This window comes from Schistocerca nitens, chromosome 3 (genome assembly GCF_023898315.1).
Source record: "Schistocerca nitens isolate TAMUIC-IGC-003100 chromosome 3, iqSchNite1.1, whole genome shotgun sequence".
In the NCBI taxonomy this organism is placed as follows: Eukaryota; Metazoa; Arthropoda; class Insecta; order Orthoptera; family Acrididae; genus Schistocerca; species Schistocerca nitens.
In genome coordinates this window covers 573,269,665-573,289,372 of record NC_064616.1, presented here as the reverse complement: position 1 = coordinate 573,289,372, position 19,708 = coordinate 573,269,665, and the positions used below count along the sequence as shown (strand labels likewise).

The window sequence follows — 19,708 nt, the reverse complement described above, 5'->3', positions numbered from 1 at the left end:
AAGATTCCCATAACCAATCATAGTGATAACTGTGGTGGGTGGAGGACTGTGCACTACAAAGACAAACTGCAAATACATTATTTCCTTTTTTCGCTGAAATAAGCTTACTCCTAAGTATATTAATCCAAAACCAGAAACTTGTGTATGGAAAGGCAAAAAGTATTTTTTATCTCATGAGGGCCTTGAAATATAACTTATGTGTTGTGTATGGAAAACACCACCATCAAGATCAGAGCCCTGAAAATGAACAAGAAATATTTATATGAGGTACGTCTTCACAATCCAATATATGTACATGACACGTCCATAATAATTAATGTGAAGTGTTATCAGGATGATTGATAGAGTCTGAGGTATGTAGTAAAGTCACACTATTCCAAGGATAACACTGAGTAGCATCACTCCCGACATCAAAAATTATAAGGAATACACTTCAATGATTGGCCTAAGAAATATTCAAAAAGCCAACAAGTTGCATATCTCACAGCATTATTTTGAATTTGTAGATAATCTAAAGAAAGGTATTCCTGGAAGTTGTTTTGATGTGGATAAGGACATGTGTGATTGAACGAAACTGTAGACCATTAAAATCAATACGCATTTCCAAGAACAAGGCTACTCCTTTGTCTCCCCATCAAATGACTCTGTAAATAAAGTAAATCTTTCTTTCTGCAATAGAAAACACATGGTTATGAAAGTTCTTAACAGGTTAAAATTATATCCCAGACAGGGATTTGGAACTGGATTCAGTTTGAGTCCCAGTTTAGCATTAAGTCTTAATTTGTCAACAAGTTATCCAACATTAATAATTTTTGTCATCATTTTTCTGTTAATAAACATTTATTTACATTTATTGACATCTGATTTGTCTTCATATAACTGCCAGTTACAGCTATCCAAATTACAAGAGTGATACTTTGAAATACCATACACACATCCTGCCTAACCACCAAGAGAAGCTGTTACTGTAGATGCCTGTGTTCTATTTAATTAACACAAAACAAAAAGTAAACTACCTATTCAGAACTACTGAGTATTCAATTTTTCAAAACCAATATGAAAATTATAGTATACAATCAATCACAGATGAACATCTTGCAATGAAACACAGTGGAAGACAGAAATAAAAGACAAGAAAACTCCTCTGGAGTAGAAGAAACTTAACACAAATGCAAAATAAAGTTATTTAAAATTTTAACATGCATATACTTGAAATTCATATAGTACATTGGACCACTAAAATGTTATAATGATTGTCAGAAACTTTTTTTCAGGCTGCAGTCAATGTAGCAACAACACAATGTTTCAACAAAGTATTATATTAGCAAACATTTCATTCAGGTAATTAATGAGTCTACCTGTACTTCCATCGTTTTTTCCTGATTTCACTGCATACCTTGATTGTTCAATTTCTTGAAAATTAATGCTCACTCATCATCAGTTTTGTATGTTCTGGATTTTGGTGAACACGAGATACTATTAGATAGCATTTTCCTCCCTAATGTAGAGTGGTTGCAGTTAAGTCATTCACACAAATCATTCAAAACCAGCCAAGGATGAAGGTGTGATTGAGCAAATTTGACATTGACAACACCATTCCCTGTGTATTACTGAGCACACTGAGTGCATTGTTGAATCTTAGCTGTGATGTACTGCCTTATTTCCCATATTCATGACACCCTCCAATTACCACTTATTCAACTTACAGTATTCTCTACACTGAAAGATCTGCACAGATGAGTGGAGTATGAAATATACAGTGTAAGTATTTTCTTTATATGCTTCAAATACGTTATGTGCTCAGAATTATTAAGCTGATACGAATTGTCAAAATATATCAGTACACTGTGTTTCATCACACATAAAAGTAAAGAACAAATTAATCTGCCAACCCAATATTTCTGTGCACTCTTCACAGAAGCCAGTAAAATCATCTTTCTGGCAATATAAAATTAAGCTCTTCAAGTTTTGTTACACACTTACATCCAAAAGGAATCCACTGATGGGATAATATACACAGTCACTGTAAAATGAATCACTGTACAATGAATGGTGACATACAGGTCACAGAAGTTCTGTACAACTTTCACACATTTCTCAGATATCTAAAAAAAATCTATCACTCTGAAAAGACACACACGTGATTTTTGTAAACAAGTAAAACAACAATGGTGATAAAGTCTTCACTGTTTTTACATGAACTTTTGTTTTCTTGTGAACACAATCACTGCTGTTGTTGTTTCCTTTTGTACTGTGTTGGTTTCTCAAACACTTGCTTCATACCAGCAGCAAGAGTTGTGTGGAATTTCAGATTCTGAGCTGTTTCAGAAACCCACGGGGAATCAAACTGCGTTGTATCCTGGTCCACCAGGTGTGTATATTTTGTACGCCCACTTCGGCCGAAATTTTTCACCTGCATTACCTTTGGTAGAATAGTTTTATCAAAGTGATCTTCCAAAGTTGCAGCTGAGAAATCACGTTTAAACAATTCTTGATCTTCATCCTATATTACAAACAAAAAGAAAACAAAGTTCCAGTAGAATTCATAACCCAATATAAAAATGCTGAAATCAAGAAATGCATGCAATTGCTGTAGCACCGAGAGGAATCAAGGAAAAAAACCATATATTACAAAGGCAAAAAAACCTAGATCTTCACCTTCATTTGTGACAGGAAACACACACACACACACACACTAACGTATTCCTGAAAACATCTTAAAATGGAAAAATACATTTGTTTCATATTGTAGAATGAGGCCAACATCCACAAGCAATAACACGAAGAGTTTTGTTTGTTACAAAGAATTGTTTAACATATGGTGAAGCTTTCAAAGTGACCTGGGTGCAATGAACACACACCATATCATGTTGGACCACCTCTGCTTAAAAAAAAAAAAAAAAAAAAAAAAAAAAAAAAAGCCTGAATCCTCCTGTAAATTAATGAATACGGTTCTCAATAACTTCCAATGGTATTTCATTATATTTCTCAGAATGGTACTGTTTCATTTCAATAACATACATTAGTGGAGAGTAACGGGATCCTTAACTGTTTTTACAAAATTGGTAAGACTGGCTCTGTGACGTGCAAATCTGGCTATCCTGGAGGTCAAGGAAAATTTATTATTTTGCTATAATGCTCATCAAATTAATATTGGAAATTTGCAGCTGTATGTACATGAAAGGGGGAGAGGATTACCTTACAAGATCAACACTATGCTTCACAGCTGTTAAAAGGTAGTCCAAGCTGTATCTTCTCCTGGTGTCCTCCACATGTATGAGGGGGACCAAAAAATAATAAAAATTGTTTTACAAAAAATCATTTATTTGACAGAACACTTTCAAAACTTAAACACCTTCAACATAGTGTCTGTCAGACATAATATACTTTTCTCAACACTTTTTATGCTGGTGGAAATAGTTTTTAAACTTGACTGAAATTTGCTGTTTAGTGCCTACAGCATTATTTTCCTCTTCTTCAACATCTTGAAAATACTTTCCTTTCAGAATTCTTTTCTTTCTTGTGATTTAAAAAAAAACCACAGGGGGCTAAATCTAATGAGTAGAGGGGGCGAGGGGTGGGAGAAACTGTTGTCATTTGGTTTTTGGGCAAAAACTGCTTGCAACTCAATGCTGTGTGCACAGAGGCGTTGTTGTGGGACAAAAGCAAATCTCCTAATTGCCACAATGCAGGTGTTTTTCTCTCATTGTTTCATTTTAGTACTCCCAGGTAGTAATGTCAGTTAACTGCAGTACCCTGGGGAATGAATTCACGATGGATGATCTCCTTGCCATTGAAAAAGTAAACAAACATGCCCTGGGATCTCACTTTCCTTGCTTTCTTTGGTCTTGGTGATGATGGAGTCTTCTGCTCCTTGGATTGATGCTCCATTTCCGGATCATATGCACAACACCATGAATCATCACCCATTATGACTTTTGCCTCAAAGTCCAGATCAATTTCTGACTGTTCCTTCACTTCCCAGCACATGCGCAAATGATTGGCTCTCTCGCACACGCGGGATGAATTTTGCCACAATATGTTTCATCTTCCATCAAAATTCATTTGTGTGAACTCCAGGATTTTCCAGCCATTTCCATCAATTCATCAACTGTTCATTGCAAATTTTTGACATCTTTGGAGATACCATTTTTGACTCTGTTATGAGATTTGAAAATGGATCTTGGCCAGAAAGTAGTCATTAAAAGAATAAAAAGTAAGAATTTGCAACTTGGAGTGGTTTTTTGTTCTACTGATTAAAAGAAGTTGCTGATCCAAGCTACTCCAGCATGCTGGAAGTTTGTAATTTATCAGCTGTTCTACTATGATTAAACATGACCACAATACAATTTTTTTCAATGTTTATGTCAATTCTGGAAGTCATGATTCATCTTCAACTGATAATTGACCACTTTTAAAATGAGAAAACCACTTGTAAGTCTTTGCCTGCCTCATAGCTTATTTCTCATAAACAGTCAGAAGCACTGCGAAGTTTTTGCTGCTGGTTTCCCCAACAGGAAACTGAACTTGATGTTAGCACATTGGCAAATGTCCGCCACTGAAAAATTCACCAAACACAAGAAACAGTCACACTGACCACAATAATGTTTCTACATCCATGCCACTAGGACAACTGATACAAAATGGTCTCTAATGAAGGCATTTAGCAGGAGAATTCAGAACTAGTGTTCCACCAACTGCCAGAGAAAAATGCTCATTACTTTCGGGTCCCCTGCCCCCCTCATATGTCCTGCTTCTGGAAAAAGCATTAAACTAGTCTCACTGAATCATATTAGTTGTGTTCAATAGTTTGTAACACAGGTAGTGTGCACTTTGTAGCACTGAAGCCTCTTCTTTATATTCATATGATTTCCAAGAGGTTTGGACAGCTTAACCACGAATATTTTGTTTATGCTGTTCCAGTTACATTGTTAATACTGATCTTATGGTCTCCAGACACATATTAAACTCAGTAGTTCCTTTTTTATGGAAGTTGTCTTCTTTATTACAGATAACAATACTATTTAATGCTCATCTGTCACAATCAGTAACTGTATTTTGTCTTCCATTTCTGTGTTAGCCACATAAAGCCTTCCAAATGTGTGTGTCATCAAGGAACTACATACAGCAGTTCTTGATATCCACAACAGTATTGCAATTATTGTCACATATGCCTCTCCTAAGAAATTTACGTAACTTTTCCCAAAATGAAATTTATGCAAGGACAAACAGAAAAGTTTTCTGTCTGGCACAATTTTCATGAAGTATAGTTACTGTTATGGTTATATGTTCATTTTGCAGTAGCATAAACAAATTGATAACTTTATCAGCAGACTAGTTCTGTTTACCATACATGGCGTTTTAAAGCATTCATGTTGGGTGCATTTTGTTCAAATGGAAAAACAGTGTCATCATACAATTCTATGTTTTGGATAGGTTATCACCAATACAGAATTATCCGTCCGCCCCTGGTAGCTGAATGGTCAGCGCAACAGACTGTCAATCGTAAGGGCCCGGGTTCGATTCCCGGCTGGGTCGGAGATTTTCTCCGCTCAGGGACTGGGTGTTGTGTTGTCCTAATCATCATTGTTTCATCTCATCGACGCGCAAGTCGCCGAAGTGGTGTCAAGTCGAAAGACTTGCACCAGGCGAGCAGTCTACCCGACGGGAGGCCCTCGTCACACGCCATTTCATTTCACAGAATTATCCGAAGCTAAATGTTGATGTGAATCCTACCCTTCCTGAATTATGTATTAATCACTGCAATGAATGTGGGAAGAGGAACTGGGATAGAAAAAGAAATGAAACGTGTGGAAAGAGGATAAATGACCAAACACAGATTTAACTCTGCTCCTCCCAAATGTGAGTCCAGTGTACTAACAACTGGAACACCCAAATTGGTAAGAAGTGAAACTAAGGTACAAAACAAAGGAAGCATTTAGAGTAAGCTTAGGGGGTCCAAGACCAAGAGTATATTGTAGAGTAAGCTCCAAATGTGCAGTTCTGAGGTACAGGTGTTGAAATCAAGAATCCATGTTGCTTCTGGGGTGAAGCGCAAACTAGAAATCCTTTGGAATAGGATACTATAGGCTACATACATGGTGTGTAAAGTTCTGGCAGAACAAAATTCTGCTGGTAAACTGGGGTGAGGGTTTGTGTCAAGTGAAGTGGGCAAGAGTAGAAGGGAGATGGGAAACAGGAGGGGAAGAGGTTTCTTTGATTGCTTTTTAGATCATTAATACATCTCAGACAGAATAAGACAGCATAGGAAACCAGATTGTGGACTAGGCTGATTGTGCAACAAATTATGGTCCAAACTAATACATTTATAACTAACAAATAGGTTGTAGGACAAGGTCATTTTGTGTGAAAAGGATGGTAATCAAGTTTTTTTTTTCTTGGTTGGTTTGGCATGTACTGAAATATAGAATTGGTTATCAATGAAATAAAGACCAACACCATCAGAGAAAATGAGATTTTGAAAATTATCTGTCAAATGTTAGTCACTTGCATGTTCCCTGGGTTATAATTGCAGTTTCTTTTTATTGTGTGGAACAAGTCAATTTAAAACTCTAATACATTCACTCAGTGAAAAATACTACAACACACTGACCATTTAAATGCCCGTCTTAAGTCTTTTTTCCCCATACAGTGATTTATATTCAACTATGTTTCATCTCATCTCACATGCAACATACACATGATATTACTACACATTACGAAATTCTTCTATGAGTAGAAGGAGATATGAAGCAGATATGATTTCACTTTGTGTTTGAAGTTACTTTAGTTATCTATTACATTGTTTACATCACAGGGTAGATAGGCAAGGATTTCTGTACTAAATACATCACTTCTTCCTGTGCCGCTAATACGTGAGTGCTGGATAACATGTTTCCAAAATGCCTAACTGTTTAAAGAGCTCTCTACAAGAGACTCTAGGATGGACACCACATATTATTATTCTTATTACATGCTTCAACAAAACAAACATTTCTTTCCTCAATGAATGCTATAACACATTCATGAATGAAAATAGAAAAGTCATTCCCTATATTTTTACCCCAAAAATCAGCAACTATCATTAATAAAGAAGTTGCAGAACTTAAGACATTTAAGACGCCCTATAACTTTCGGTTCAGGTTTGTAATATAAACATTTAAGTATTTATAATAGTCCACTTCATTTAGTGATTTAACCTCACTCATTATTTCCAATGGTGTGTTCCAAGTCTTATACAGAACAGAATTGCATGTATTGTGTTTTATCAAGTTTCAGTCACAGTTAATTTAGGCTTAAAGAAAATAACCAACTATTAATTTTCAATTTTTTTTCCATTTTCAAATATTGAAGTTTCTCTAATTGTATAGTCCTGCTTCTGAGTTATATGTTGGCAGAACATTTAGATAAAACAAGAATGAATCCGGTATTGATCTCTATGGTACATTGGTATCGATTATTCAACTTTCTGAAGATGCTGTTTCTTGTGAGCACTCACCAAGTTTCTTGATAGACAGGATAACAAGCAGTTACCAGTGTGTTCCCTGATACCATTATATTTGAGGTTCTCTAAGAGAATACTGAGAACTGTACAATCAAATGCTTTTAGTAAGTCACGAAAAATACCACCTGGTAGTTTTTTTTGTTATTTAAATTTTGTTTAATATACTCTGTGAATTTATGAATGGTGTATTCTGATGAGAGACCCTTTTGAAATGAAAAGTGACTAAGTACACACATTAACAAACGTCTTGCATCACCCCTTTATTTCAAAATTTATGGCACAGAAACCAAAAATTGGCTCCAAGGCACTGTCTCTGGCCACTGAAGACGAACTACTTAAATGTATAGCAGTCATTCTGTGTGCTTGTCTGTGACTCAACATCAACATAGTAGTAGCCTGTCCTTTTCATAATATTATCAGTATTCCATCCTGGATTTTCCATCGTTTTATTTTGGAATAGGTGTTTTATGGTTCTTGCATACATATTCTTTTCCAGTATCTTTGAGAAGGAGCCAAGCAGTGACACTGGTTAGTAATTAACTGATTATTAATCTGCATCTTACTACCCATCGTATTATGTGGTCTCACAATAGCATATTTCAATCTGTGTGTTATATACAGTTTGATAGTGATGTGTTGCATATTTCACTGAATACACTGCATGCATGTGAAGGAAAGGATTCTAGTCATTTTGCTGAGGTATTATCAACTCTGTGACAGTTTTTGCTTTTTAGGGAGTGAACTAAATTCCTAATTTTCTTTGCCAGTACACTGAGTAATTTTTAATTGGTTGTATGTGTGTGGCACTGACATCCTAAGTATTCTATTGCTATATCATTCGAAATGTCCATTCCAATCTTCTGAGTTACTTCCAGGAAGTGGTTATTAAATGTACTGGCTATCAGACTTCCATCATTTATTACTTGGAAAGTCCATACACTCCTCAACTGGTTTCTCTTTTACATTTTGTCCACACACATTTAATTTTGTGTGGATTATTAATTATAGACATCATACAGAGACTTTTTGATCCTCTAGCTGCTTCTCTTAAGACAGTAAAGTATGTCTTGAAATATGAAACCAGTTATTTTTCTCTGTTTGTCTTAACCATTTCATATAATTTCCTTTTCCTCACAGATGATACACCTATTTTGATTCCTTTTGTAATCAAATGATTTTTACTATGAGAAGGATATATTGCTACTCACCATATAGAGGTGGTGTAGAGTTGCAGACATGTGCAACAAAAAAAACTGCTATACATTTGAGGATTCGGCCTAAGGGCCTTCTTTTAATGTAGGGAAAAAAAACTACACACACACACACACACACACACACACACACACACACACACACAACCACTGTAGCACGTGTGTGAATGTGTGTGTGTTTTCTACCCTAGAAGTCCTTTTAACCGAAAGCTCAAAAGAATAGCAGTCTTTCTGTTGTGCCTGTCTGCAGCTCAATGTCTCCTCTACATGGTGAGTAGCAATCTATCCTTTTCATAACATTGTCATTATTCAATCTTGGATTTTCCAGTGTTTGATTTTGCAAATGCTTTTCTAATTGTTTTTATTAGTGCCATACCCTATCGCCCCCCCCCTTTTTTTTTTTGGAAAAGCAGTCCTTAAAGATGGATTTCTATCAATAAAAATATTAAATTTGCTACTCATCACATATAGGATACAGGCACATTTAAAAGTAGACTATGCTACTGGACAACTCCATCACTGGGAGATACAATGAAACTCCTAGTGCCAGTTCCAAGCCTGCATAAAGGAGGAGCATTGGGCATGGGGCTAACAACCCAACCCCAGAAAAAAAGAGCTAATTACGGAACCAAAGGTGAAAGGAAGCCGGACAGATGCAAGGACAAATGGCCTTGGCAACAGAAACAGCATATAAGTTGGTGTTTAGTGACATGGAAAGTAAGAACACTGAACATGACTGGAGGACTACAGAATCTGAAAGAGGAAATGAAGAAATATAATGTAATGATGGCAGCAATACAAGAGGTGAAATGGAAAGGCAGTGGAATATTAGCATCTGGGACACACACATTGTTCTACAGCTGTGGAAGCAGAGGATATGGAGGCACAAGTTTTCTGTTTGGTAATGCTCCTAAGGCTGCCATATTGACATTAAAGCCTGTTGGCTAAAGAACCTGTGTACTACAAATGAAAGCCCACTTCTTCAATATATCCTTCATATGTATATATGTTTCAACAGATGGTGGAAAAAGATATATTCTATGGGCAACTGGAATACGAAAAAGCAAGGGTGGCAAAGCATGATGTTAAGGTGGTTATGGTGGACTTCAGTGCTAAAGTAGGAAGAAGAATTACATAAAGGAAAGCTGCTGGTAAGGAGAGTCTGCATGAAGCTTCTAATGATAATGGTATCAGACTAACTGATATTGCCATGGGCAATAACCTGGTTATATGGTTTTAAAAGCACAAGAATGCAAAGGAAGGATATCCAGAAAGTTACATGGTGTTCCCCAGTTGGGATCACAAAAAATCAGATTGATCACATACTCATAGATAGGCAACATGCTTCAGATATATTAGAGGTGAATAGTTGTCGTGGTGCAGATGGAGATAGTGATCACTATTCGGTAAGAATCAAATACCGACAGAGATAGCCAATTAAAGACAGACCAAGGAAACTATTGTACCAAGGTTTGATGATGCCAAATTAGGAAATGATGAAAATACAGTACAACAGTATAAAACTATTTTGACAAATAGACTTAATGAAGCCAAAGATCAGGCAGGAGAGGGTATTGAAGAAAGATGGGAAACAGTCAAAGGTACAATACATGAGACAGCTGAAACTGTACTGGGTAGAAAGAAGCAATCGAGAACATAGGTCTGGTTTGATAAAGATTGTAGGAGGAAGATAGAAGAAAGGAATGAGACAAGAAAAAGAATGCCACAGAGGAGAACAAGAATTACTGTAGAAGAATACGAGGTGAAGAGAAAGGAATCAGATTAGGAATGTAGGAGGAAAAAGAGAGAATTTGAAAGATGGTGGATTGATGAATTAGAAGAGAGAAAGACTGCTCAAGAAACAAGGAAATTCTATATGAGGGTGAATGATATAAAGAAAGGATTTCAACTCAGAGTACCTTTCTGTAAAGATAAGGAGGGAAATCTGACTGGAGGAAAAGATCAGATTTTAGACAGATGGGTGGAGTATTTTAGTGAACTACTGAATACAGAATCGGAAAACAAAGGTGAGGTTGATGCTGATATGGTAGAAGAGTGGAGCTGGAAGTAAACAGAGAAGAAGATTACTAGGAATCCGTCAAGGAACCTTCAGTGGAAGAAATTAAAGTTAGTATCAAGACTGTTAAAAACAATAAAGCTCTGGGACAAAACTAATAAGGGTTTTGCATGACATTATAGCAGAAATATGGCAGAATGAAAATATTCCAGACTAATGGAATACAGCAATACTCTGCCCTATTCATAAGAAACATAACAAAGCCAACAGTGCAAATTATAGAGGAATTGCACTACTCTGCATAGTATATAAAGTATTAGGAAAAATCATGGCTGGGCAACTCAGAACATATGTAGAAGAGTATCTAGGAGACTACCAGTGTGGTTTCTGAGCTAATAGAGCCACTACAGATCAGATTTTTACTATTAAACAGATGCCTGAAAAATGTTATGAGGATAACATCAATGTCCACCAGCTGTTCATTGATTTCAAACAAGATTATAATAGTATCAAAAGGGATCAACTCTGGAAGGCAATGCAAGAAGAAAGAGTACCCAAAAAACTGATAAGACAGGTTCAAATGACTTTGAGAAGAACGGTATGCAAAGTAAAGGTTGAGGGCACTTTATCTAAGGCATTTGAAGTTAATCAAGGATTGCAGCAGGGTGATGTGCCCTCCACTAATCTGTTTAATGTCGCCTTGGAGAGGGTAACGTGAAAGAGACCAAGTGGCAACACTGGAGGAACACTGTTTAATGGAGTGATGCATGATATTGCATATGCAGATGTTACTGATTTGTTATCCAGGAGGAAACAGGACCTGGAAGAAAAGCTTGAAAAATTAGGAAGATATGGAGTGGAAATGGGGCTGACAATTAATCAGTCAAAGGCCAAGTATATGTTAACATCTGGGAAAAGGTATAGTGAAGGAGACAGAAGCATGGCTTTGAACGGGAAAGAATATAAAATCTGTGAGAGCTTTAAACATCTTTGATCACTGACAACTGAGAATAATGATATGAGAGAAGAAATACATGCATGGATTGCAGCTGGTAACAGGAGTCTGCACTGATTAAAGTATTTAAAGCAAGAAGCCTCGGTAGGAATCTGAAGCTGACAGTGTATTGTACAGAAGTGAGACCTGTAGTGATGTATGATTCAGAGACTTGGATAATGATGCAAAATGATGAGGAGTTGTTGCAGAGATGGGAAAGGAAGGTAATTAGGAAAATATACAGGCCAGTGAATGATAGGGGGTTTGGGCGAATCGAAATAATGAGATCAGAGAGTTGCATAACAAATCAGAGAGTTGTATAACAAACCAGATATGACAGAAATAAAGAATAATATACTATGTTGGTTGGGACATGCAGAAAGAAAGGTGGAGAGCAGCACAGTCAAGAAAGTTTTCAAAGGAAAACCACGTGGAAGCCATATAAGGGGCAGACCAAGGACCAGATGACTAGACAACGTGGAGGAGGACTTGAGAAGAATCGGAGTTAGAAGATGAAGAGCCAGCACAGAAGAGTGGACAGAGATTGTACAGGAGGCCAAGGCCCCACAAGGGCTCTAGTGCCAAGGAGTAAATAAGTAACTAAGCTATCGGACAAACTCTTATTCAGATTTACAAAAACACACACATACACATTCATACATGCACAACTCACACACACGTGGGCACTGTTGTTGCACCTCAATGCTCAGAAATAACAGTGGCCATGTTTGTGTGGAATTTGTCTAATACCTTGGTTTGCTTTTCAATGTACTTTTTAATGTACCTGTCAGCTACTCAAAGCATCCTCTGTGTGGTGAGCAGTAATTTATCCTAATGCATATTGTACATAACATTTAAAACTGTTATGTCTGCCATTACACACATCCCTTGAATCAGCTTCCTTCGAGGATGTCTGAAACATTCTGTACCCTTTTCATAATTTACACCAATTGTTTTTCATGATACCATTTCATTTTGACCAGGTAAGTTGATAGGAGGGCTTGTCGAAAATTAATACCTAAAATTTTTTAATGTGAAAACTCTGAAAGATTTTTAAATGAAACAAACATTATTAACATTCTACATCTTTATTCTTCATGTCTACATATTAATTTGTCAATATAGTCTCCCTGGAGACAAATGCATTTCTCCCAACAAGAGACTAGTTTGTTGATACTATCACTGTAGAATGATGACTGCCGACGGAGCCACAACCTCACCTCTACTTGCACCGCTTTACTACCATGAGAGTGAAGTCCTTGAAGGTGTTCTTTAAGGACTGGATACAGATGAAAATCAGATGTGGTCAAGCTGGGACCATATTGAGGATGACCAATGACAGTGAACCCAAGACGTTGAACTGATGCAGATGTTGCAGTGCTCGTATGTTATTTGACATTGTCATGCTGAAGGGGAGTGTGATCCGTGTGTGGACAAACTCCTTGAATTTGAAACTCAATTACAGCACACCGTTCGTCACGCATTAACACAGTTATGTTACACATTGCCATGTTACACACAACAATTTGGAGCCCTCTAGCTGTAGATGGCTGCAAATATGTAGACATGAATAATAAAGACATAGAATGTTAATAATATTTCTTTTATTTAAAAGACTTTACAAGTTTTCACAGAAAAAATTCGGGGGCACTAGGTTTCTGCATGACATATGTATGGCTACTTACAAAGCATGCACAGATAGGCAATTATCTGTGAAATTATGTTAATTTGTTGTAGGAAGTCCAATAGTTTTGCTCAGTCATGGGTAATGATGGTGTATATATCATTAATGTATCTGAACCAGATGGATATCAGACTGCCACAAAGGTTCAAGACAAAACTTTTACATATTTAAAAACAATTGACCACAAAAGTGAAGTTAAACATTATAATTAAAACCAAGAGATGTAAATTCCAGTACTATTGACAGAATTACTTGAAACACATCACAGCACACACAACTTTCAGAACAGCAGGGTCCTTCTTTGAGAGGAAAGAGGACTGGGTTGAGTGAAGATGGAAACTCAGTTCCTCCATCGTGAAGGAGTGCCATGATCTATTTCAAACGTTTCAACGGGCAGTAGAGGTAGCTGTTCCTCCTGAAAGTATGAACAGGCCAGGCTTTCTGTCTCTCTGTGATTTTAATTATTTTGAATTTTCCTTTATGTACAGTCAACCATGATGCAACTGACAAAATATAAGAATGACATACATAACACAAGCACTTACACAGAAGAAAGCTTTCATTCAAAAGATAAGTACAGTAACTAGAACTGTCTACTTATGGTGCTCCTGTATTAACCCTTTTGCAGCTGCTAGGACCGAGCACCCAACCTGCCCGACCAGCTGAAGGGACGAAGGCATTGTGTGCCTCACTGGTGGGTAGCTGACTCAGTTCTATGACTGCTGCATGCTATGGCCACTGTAGGCTAATTGCACATTCCAGTGCACACAGAACCACTCTTCAATAATGTTCTTTATAAAACCCCTATCACACTGTACAGTCATTATGTTTGCAGTTTTCAATAACCACGATAGAGAAATTTAAAATTAATCCAAGCTTTCAGTTTTAAGTTTATCCTGAGATAGGAAAATGTTAGTTTAGATAAATGATAAACTGTGAATGGAAAATTCTGTAACACGAGTTCTACACTAGCAATATATGTGCCTGCAATCTATTAAAATCTCATTAATATCAGGTCAATACATTTCAACATATATTAAGTTTTAAAGTGAACAGTTCTCAGTGAAGACTCACAAAATTTGGACTGTCTTCTGTTCCACATGGCAGCCACTGTTGCTGAGAAACTTCAAGTATTTTGCTAAACTGCTCACATTTTACAACACCTGATAAATGAATTGTGTAGGATAATTCATGTCTTTTCACATTATACATGTATCATGTGTACTTAGTAGGTTAGGAAATCAAATTACAGATACTAGGCCGTGCGTGCCATTTTCTGTTCCGTGCGACCACATGGGTTCTGAGAAACTGCAAGTATTTTGCTACACTGTTCGCCCTTTGAAACACCTGATACATCAGTTCTATAGGATAATTCATGTCCTTTCACATGTTTGTATCATGTATTCTTTGTAGATTATGAAATCAACTTAAAGTTACTTGGTAGTGCATGCAGTTTTCTGTTCCACGTGGCTGCAAGAGTTGCTAAGAAGCTGTCAGTATTTTGCTACACTTTTAGCCCTTTGAACCATCTGATATGTTAGCTCTGGAGGATTATTCATGCCTTTTAACTTTATATACGTTTGTATCATGTGTATCTTGTAGATTAGGAAGCCAAATTACAGTTACTCAGTAGTATGTGACTTTTCTGTTGTGCGAGGCTGAAGGTGGTGATGAAAAATTGCAAGTATTTTGGTGCACTGCGCACCTTTTGTATATCAGTTCATTAATGTAATACAGGCCCTTCCGATTATATATCTGTTTGTGTCATTTGTCTTGTGTACATTAGGAAATCAAACTCTATTTATTCGATTTATGTCCAAGCAGAAAGGAGCCTCTAAGCAGAAAGGAACCTGGAGCAGGTGAAAGCTGTAGCATTTTCTGACAGTACGAAGAAGAGCAGATAACAACGGCACTGGAAGGGATATTGGAGTGCAGACAACCGTGAGTCATCATTCTGTTGTGCCTATTTATCTGCTCCTGCGCCCAGCATCAGGCCTTCCTGTCTGTTGGGGGTACATGAATGCCCTTCGCCATCTGTGTGTTCTACCTGCCGAGCATACAAATACGCCCATAGCTGTCTGGGTGATCAACCTATTGGGCATACACATATGCCCATAACCACGAAAAGGTTAAAGCTATACAATGAGAGACAATAGCTGTGATTGTTATATGTTGATAATGAATTATTGATAAGCAGAGGATAAAAGGGCACAAATGAGCAGCAAGGGAAGAATAAAGAGAGAAACACCAAAGACTAGATATATGGCAAGGGTGTTGTAAATAGTAAATTTAACTAGCACTAGGGAAGAAAAATAAGGATTTCAATTAATTACTAAGATTAAAAACTAGAGGAAGTGGTAAGATGACCGAAGGAAATTAAAAAGAAGAAGAAAAATGCTGTGATAATGAATCACTAAGAAAGTTGAGGAAACAAATGAAGACACTGGGAAACAAAAATATAAATAATTTTCAACTGTGATAAATTTTTAGGTGAGATTTAATACAAAAACAAAAGGACTAGTTTCTTATTATCATTACTAAAAATGGACACAACAAAATATCTAACTGAAACAAACAAAGCAGTGAGGCACAGTAGTATACTTCCACAATATTTTTTCATTGCCATAAATGATGACACTGCAGACACTCTAAGGTCATTTATACATGAGGAAATTCAGATACAGTTCAATGTAAAACTTAAGAAAAGCATGAATGATCCTGTCAAATGCAAACATTTTAACAAAGTCTTGCACAAGGTGGAATATCTCACCAAAGGAAACATGATCAGAAGGTGAATAATAATCAAACTTTTATCACGCACAAAGTTGAAGCTCAATAAATGCACATAAACAAACTCAAGGCTTACAGGCTACGCTCACGTAGTCAAAACAGATATTCAATGCACTCACCATATAGAAAGCTCCCCGATGATAATATTTCTGCAGAAATTTGTACTTTCCTTTGGCTGCTTTGTTCGTGACATGTTTTGGATTGTTGCGTAGTTCAATTCTGCGTTCTTCTTCTGTCATATTTCTCAGTCGTTCAATTTCCATACGTTCTCTCTCAACCCTTGAATGATTGAAAATATTTTTCATTCTCAAGTAATGTGGTCCCCCACTGATAGATGTGTTGCATAGCTCACATTCTTACAAGCATTTAAAATACTATTACTTCAACAAAACACACATTATATGCAACTGAAATCATAACAGATAGCCCACAATGGAATCTTTACATATGGACTCCTCCTATTCTCTGTATGAATACATCAGATTTATTGTTGAAGTACAGGCACCCCACTCTATTCTACAACTTTCATAATTACTGTACGAATAGAGTGGTGAAACAGACAGCAGGCACACAAAAAGTAACCAAAAGATCAATCAAGGTATGCCCACAAGGGTCAATTTCCAGGCCAGTATTTTAGAATTTGGTAATCATACATCTCTTGTGCCAATTGGAAGGGAATGGTCAAGGTAAATTGTATGTGGTGTTGGGGAAGTCAAAGAGCTGAGCTGGAGAGAATGGCATATGGGGTCCAGTACCAAATCCAGGGACAAAGTAGACAATGAACTATTGCTCCACAGATTAAAAATACACAGTACATCAGTTTTTCCCTAATACTTGTGAATACCTAACCCTTAGCCACAGAAACCACAGCTAGGACATAGTACCTTGCTTAACCCTTTCACTTCTGTGAACGTGTATACATGTCCTGCTATGCGAGTTGCCAGGTGCTGTGGATGTGTATCCAAGCATCACTTGAGCTTTCCTACAGTGCTATGGACATATGTATGCAATCTGAGCTGCTGAATTCTCACTGCTGCTGACAAGTTACTTCCAAATATTGATGAAAAAAAAAAAGTTTCCATTATTTCTCACGCAAAATATGTGCCTCATTTAGGACACATGAAAATTTGATATGACCACACGATTCACGAGGTGCATTGCATGAACAGGTGTGTAGTGTGTGTGTGTCAGTCAGATATAAAACCCAATAACTCGAGAATGTGATGTCTTGGATATGATAAATAAATAAATAACTCGAGAATGAAGTGAGATATCATTCTGCTCTCAGATTTAAATAAAATTTTGATATCTTAGCTATATTTCATTCACTGCAATGTAAGAGCTAAAACTGACTACACAATGTTTGCGCAGTGCATTCTTACTTCTGCAATCTCTTTAAAATTTCATTCAACGTTTAACTTAATTTGATGCAGCGGAGTAAGTATGACGGATAATGAAAAGAAATTCAGTTCTTTATCGAGTGAAGATACCAGACTGTAAGATGTGCAAAAATCAAATATTTTCACTAACAGTTTTCAAAAAATCGAATGATAAATATTACCTATCAGCCGGAATACTGTCTCTCAGCACAGGAATCAGCTTTCGGTAAGCAGTACAGCCACAACAAAAGCCGCTCTCAGCATTGAATGCAAAGAGCACATCCGCAACAGTGAAAGGATTAATAGTACATGGCCTGTATCCAGCTTACTAGAACAGATTCAACAGGAAAGAGAATATGAGTGAGTGTGGTCACAGGAGATCACACGACCAAATCAACTCTAATCCTACCACTTGTAATGGAATTAGAGAATCTACGGGGACAAAAAAATTCCCATATATACCCCTAAGAAACTGTTAATAGTGAATGACAACAGACAACATTGCTCATAAAATTTCACAACATGCCTAAGACAAATACTATAGGATATGACACTTACCAAATCCCTTATTCCGCACAGCACATTTATAACAACAGCAGTAGAAGTGATACTGCAAATGGAAATGTGTGATGACAAACTAGCACATGGAATTAGTGTTGTAAAAGATGTAGGTAATGTACATCACTTTATAAGCTGATGGTCTTTACTCTAATGGTCCTCTTTACCCCTAACTATGTTTAACAGAGAGGACTGGAGGGGAGGGTGACTGATGGTTGTAAGGAAGAGGCAGCAGAAGCACAGGACAGGAATATGGCAACAATGAGTTCATTCTGCCTTCAGGCAGGAGTTGTGCAAGGCACTCAATGGTGTGGATGAGTGGTAGGAGAGAGAACAGAGGAGCAGGAAGACAGAAGAGGAAGGTGTGAGTGTATGATGAGTGAAGTTCTGGTCACAGGGGAGGAGTGGAGGTGACTGCGAGGCAGGGGCTAGGGGAAAGATCAAGGCCAGAACGATTACAGGACTGACCTATCTGTTGCAAGGACAATTCTACCAACATCATCATCTCTGATTTATGTAGCTAAAAATCGTCATTACAACACATCCTTTGAACCCCCAGTCACCCTGATCTCAATCTCTGCTAGCTGCGGCCTCACAACCATCTACACTCCTGTTCCAAGAGCCTAACTGCACTCATCTTGCACTCACACCCTCCTCTTCCAGTCTTCCCCCTCCTGTTCTATCTTCACTTTTAAATTTGCCCTTACATGCCAATTAGTACCATGCCCAATTCCACTTGCCTGCATTCAGAATAAGTTCACTAGTGCCTCATTTGTATCCCATGTGCCTGCTGCTTCTCACTCCCAGTTGTCTACCACTCTACCCCATACCTCCTTCCTGCTCCCTTCATCCTTTATTCAACTGACCACACCACCCAATGCAACACTTCACTCCTGTTAGGCTCCAGTGCTCGCACAATGAAGTCAGCCAGGACAATGCAGCTGTTTAGGTGTCTATGTAATTTATAAGTCGAAAGGAGTTGTCTGAAAGCATGTACTTAATGATGACTCAACATCTCATCAACTCAGAACCTCAGTTCCTTCCATTATTTATATTACCATATGTTTGTACATATAACACTATATGGTAAAAACAAGATAACTAAAAAAACACTGTCCTTTTCTTCATTTTCACAAGGAAGTAGTTATACTTACGCTTCTCTTTCTTCTCGATCACGTTTCAATCTCTTTAACTCCCGCAGTTTCCATGCTTCATATTCAACTTCATCATTTTCATCATCAGTATTAATATCATTTAAGGAAGGTTCATCCGTTTCTTTCACAGCCATTTCTTTGCGAACCTCATCTTCTACCATCTGCACAAAAGAAGAAATGGAACACATTACTTTTATGACACAAAAGATCTAAACAGTCACACCACTCACTGCGTTAAATCAATACCACCTAAATCACAAGGCCTTACAACCCTCTGCCAATAGGCAAGTGACGTCATTAACTTCAGGCATACAGTCAGTGCCACTTACCGGTATCAGTGCGACCTAGATGTCTGTAGCAATGCTACGTGCAGCCATCTAAACAACTGTTTCGGAGCTGTAGTGTTAGTGAGTTGAA

General features: G+C 37.3%; 1 protein-coding gene across 1 annotated transcript in view; it reads right to left on the bottom strand.

Annotated features, from left to right (window-relative positions):
• Positions 1–821: 821 nt before the first annotated feature.
• Positions 822–19,708, bottom strand: part of LOC126248483 (microfibrillar-associated protein 1) — an 87,701-nt gene continuing 68,814 nt past the window's right edge. Inside the window, exons 6-8 of the mRNA XM_049949502.1 lie at positions 19,292–19,452; positions 16,320–16,479; positions 822–2,503 (exon numbers count right to left, since the gene is read on the bottom strand). Of these exons, the coding sequence (XP_049805459.1) occupies positions 2,225–2,503; positions 16,320–16,479; positions 19,292–19,452 (600 nt within the window). The 3' untranslated portion in view covers positions 822–2,224. The remainder of the gene's footprint in view (positions 2,504–16,319; positions 16,480–19,291; positions 19,453–19,708) is intronic.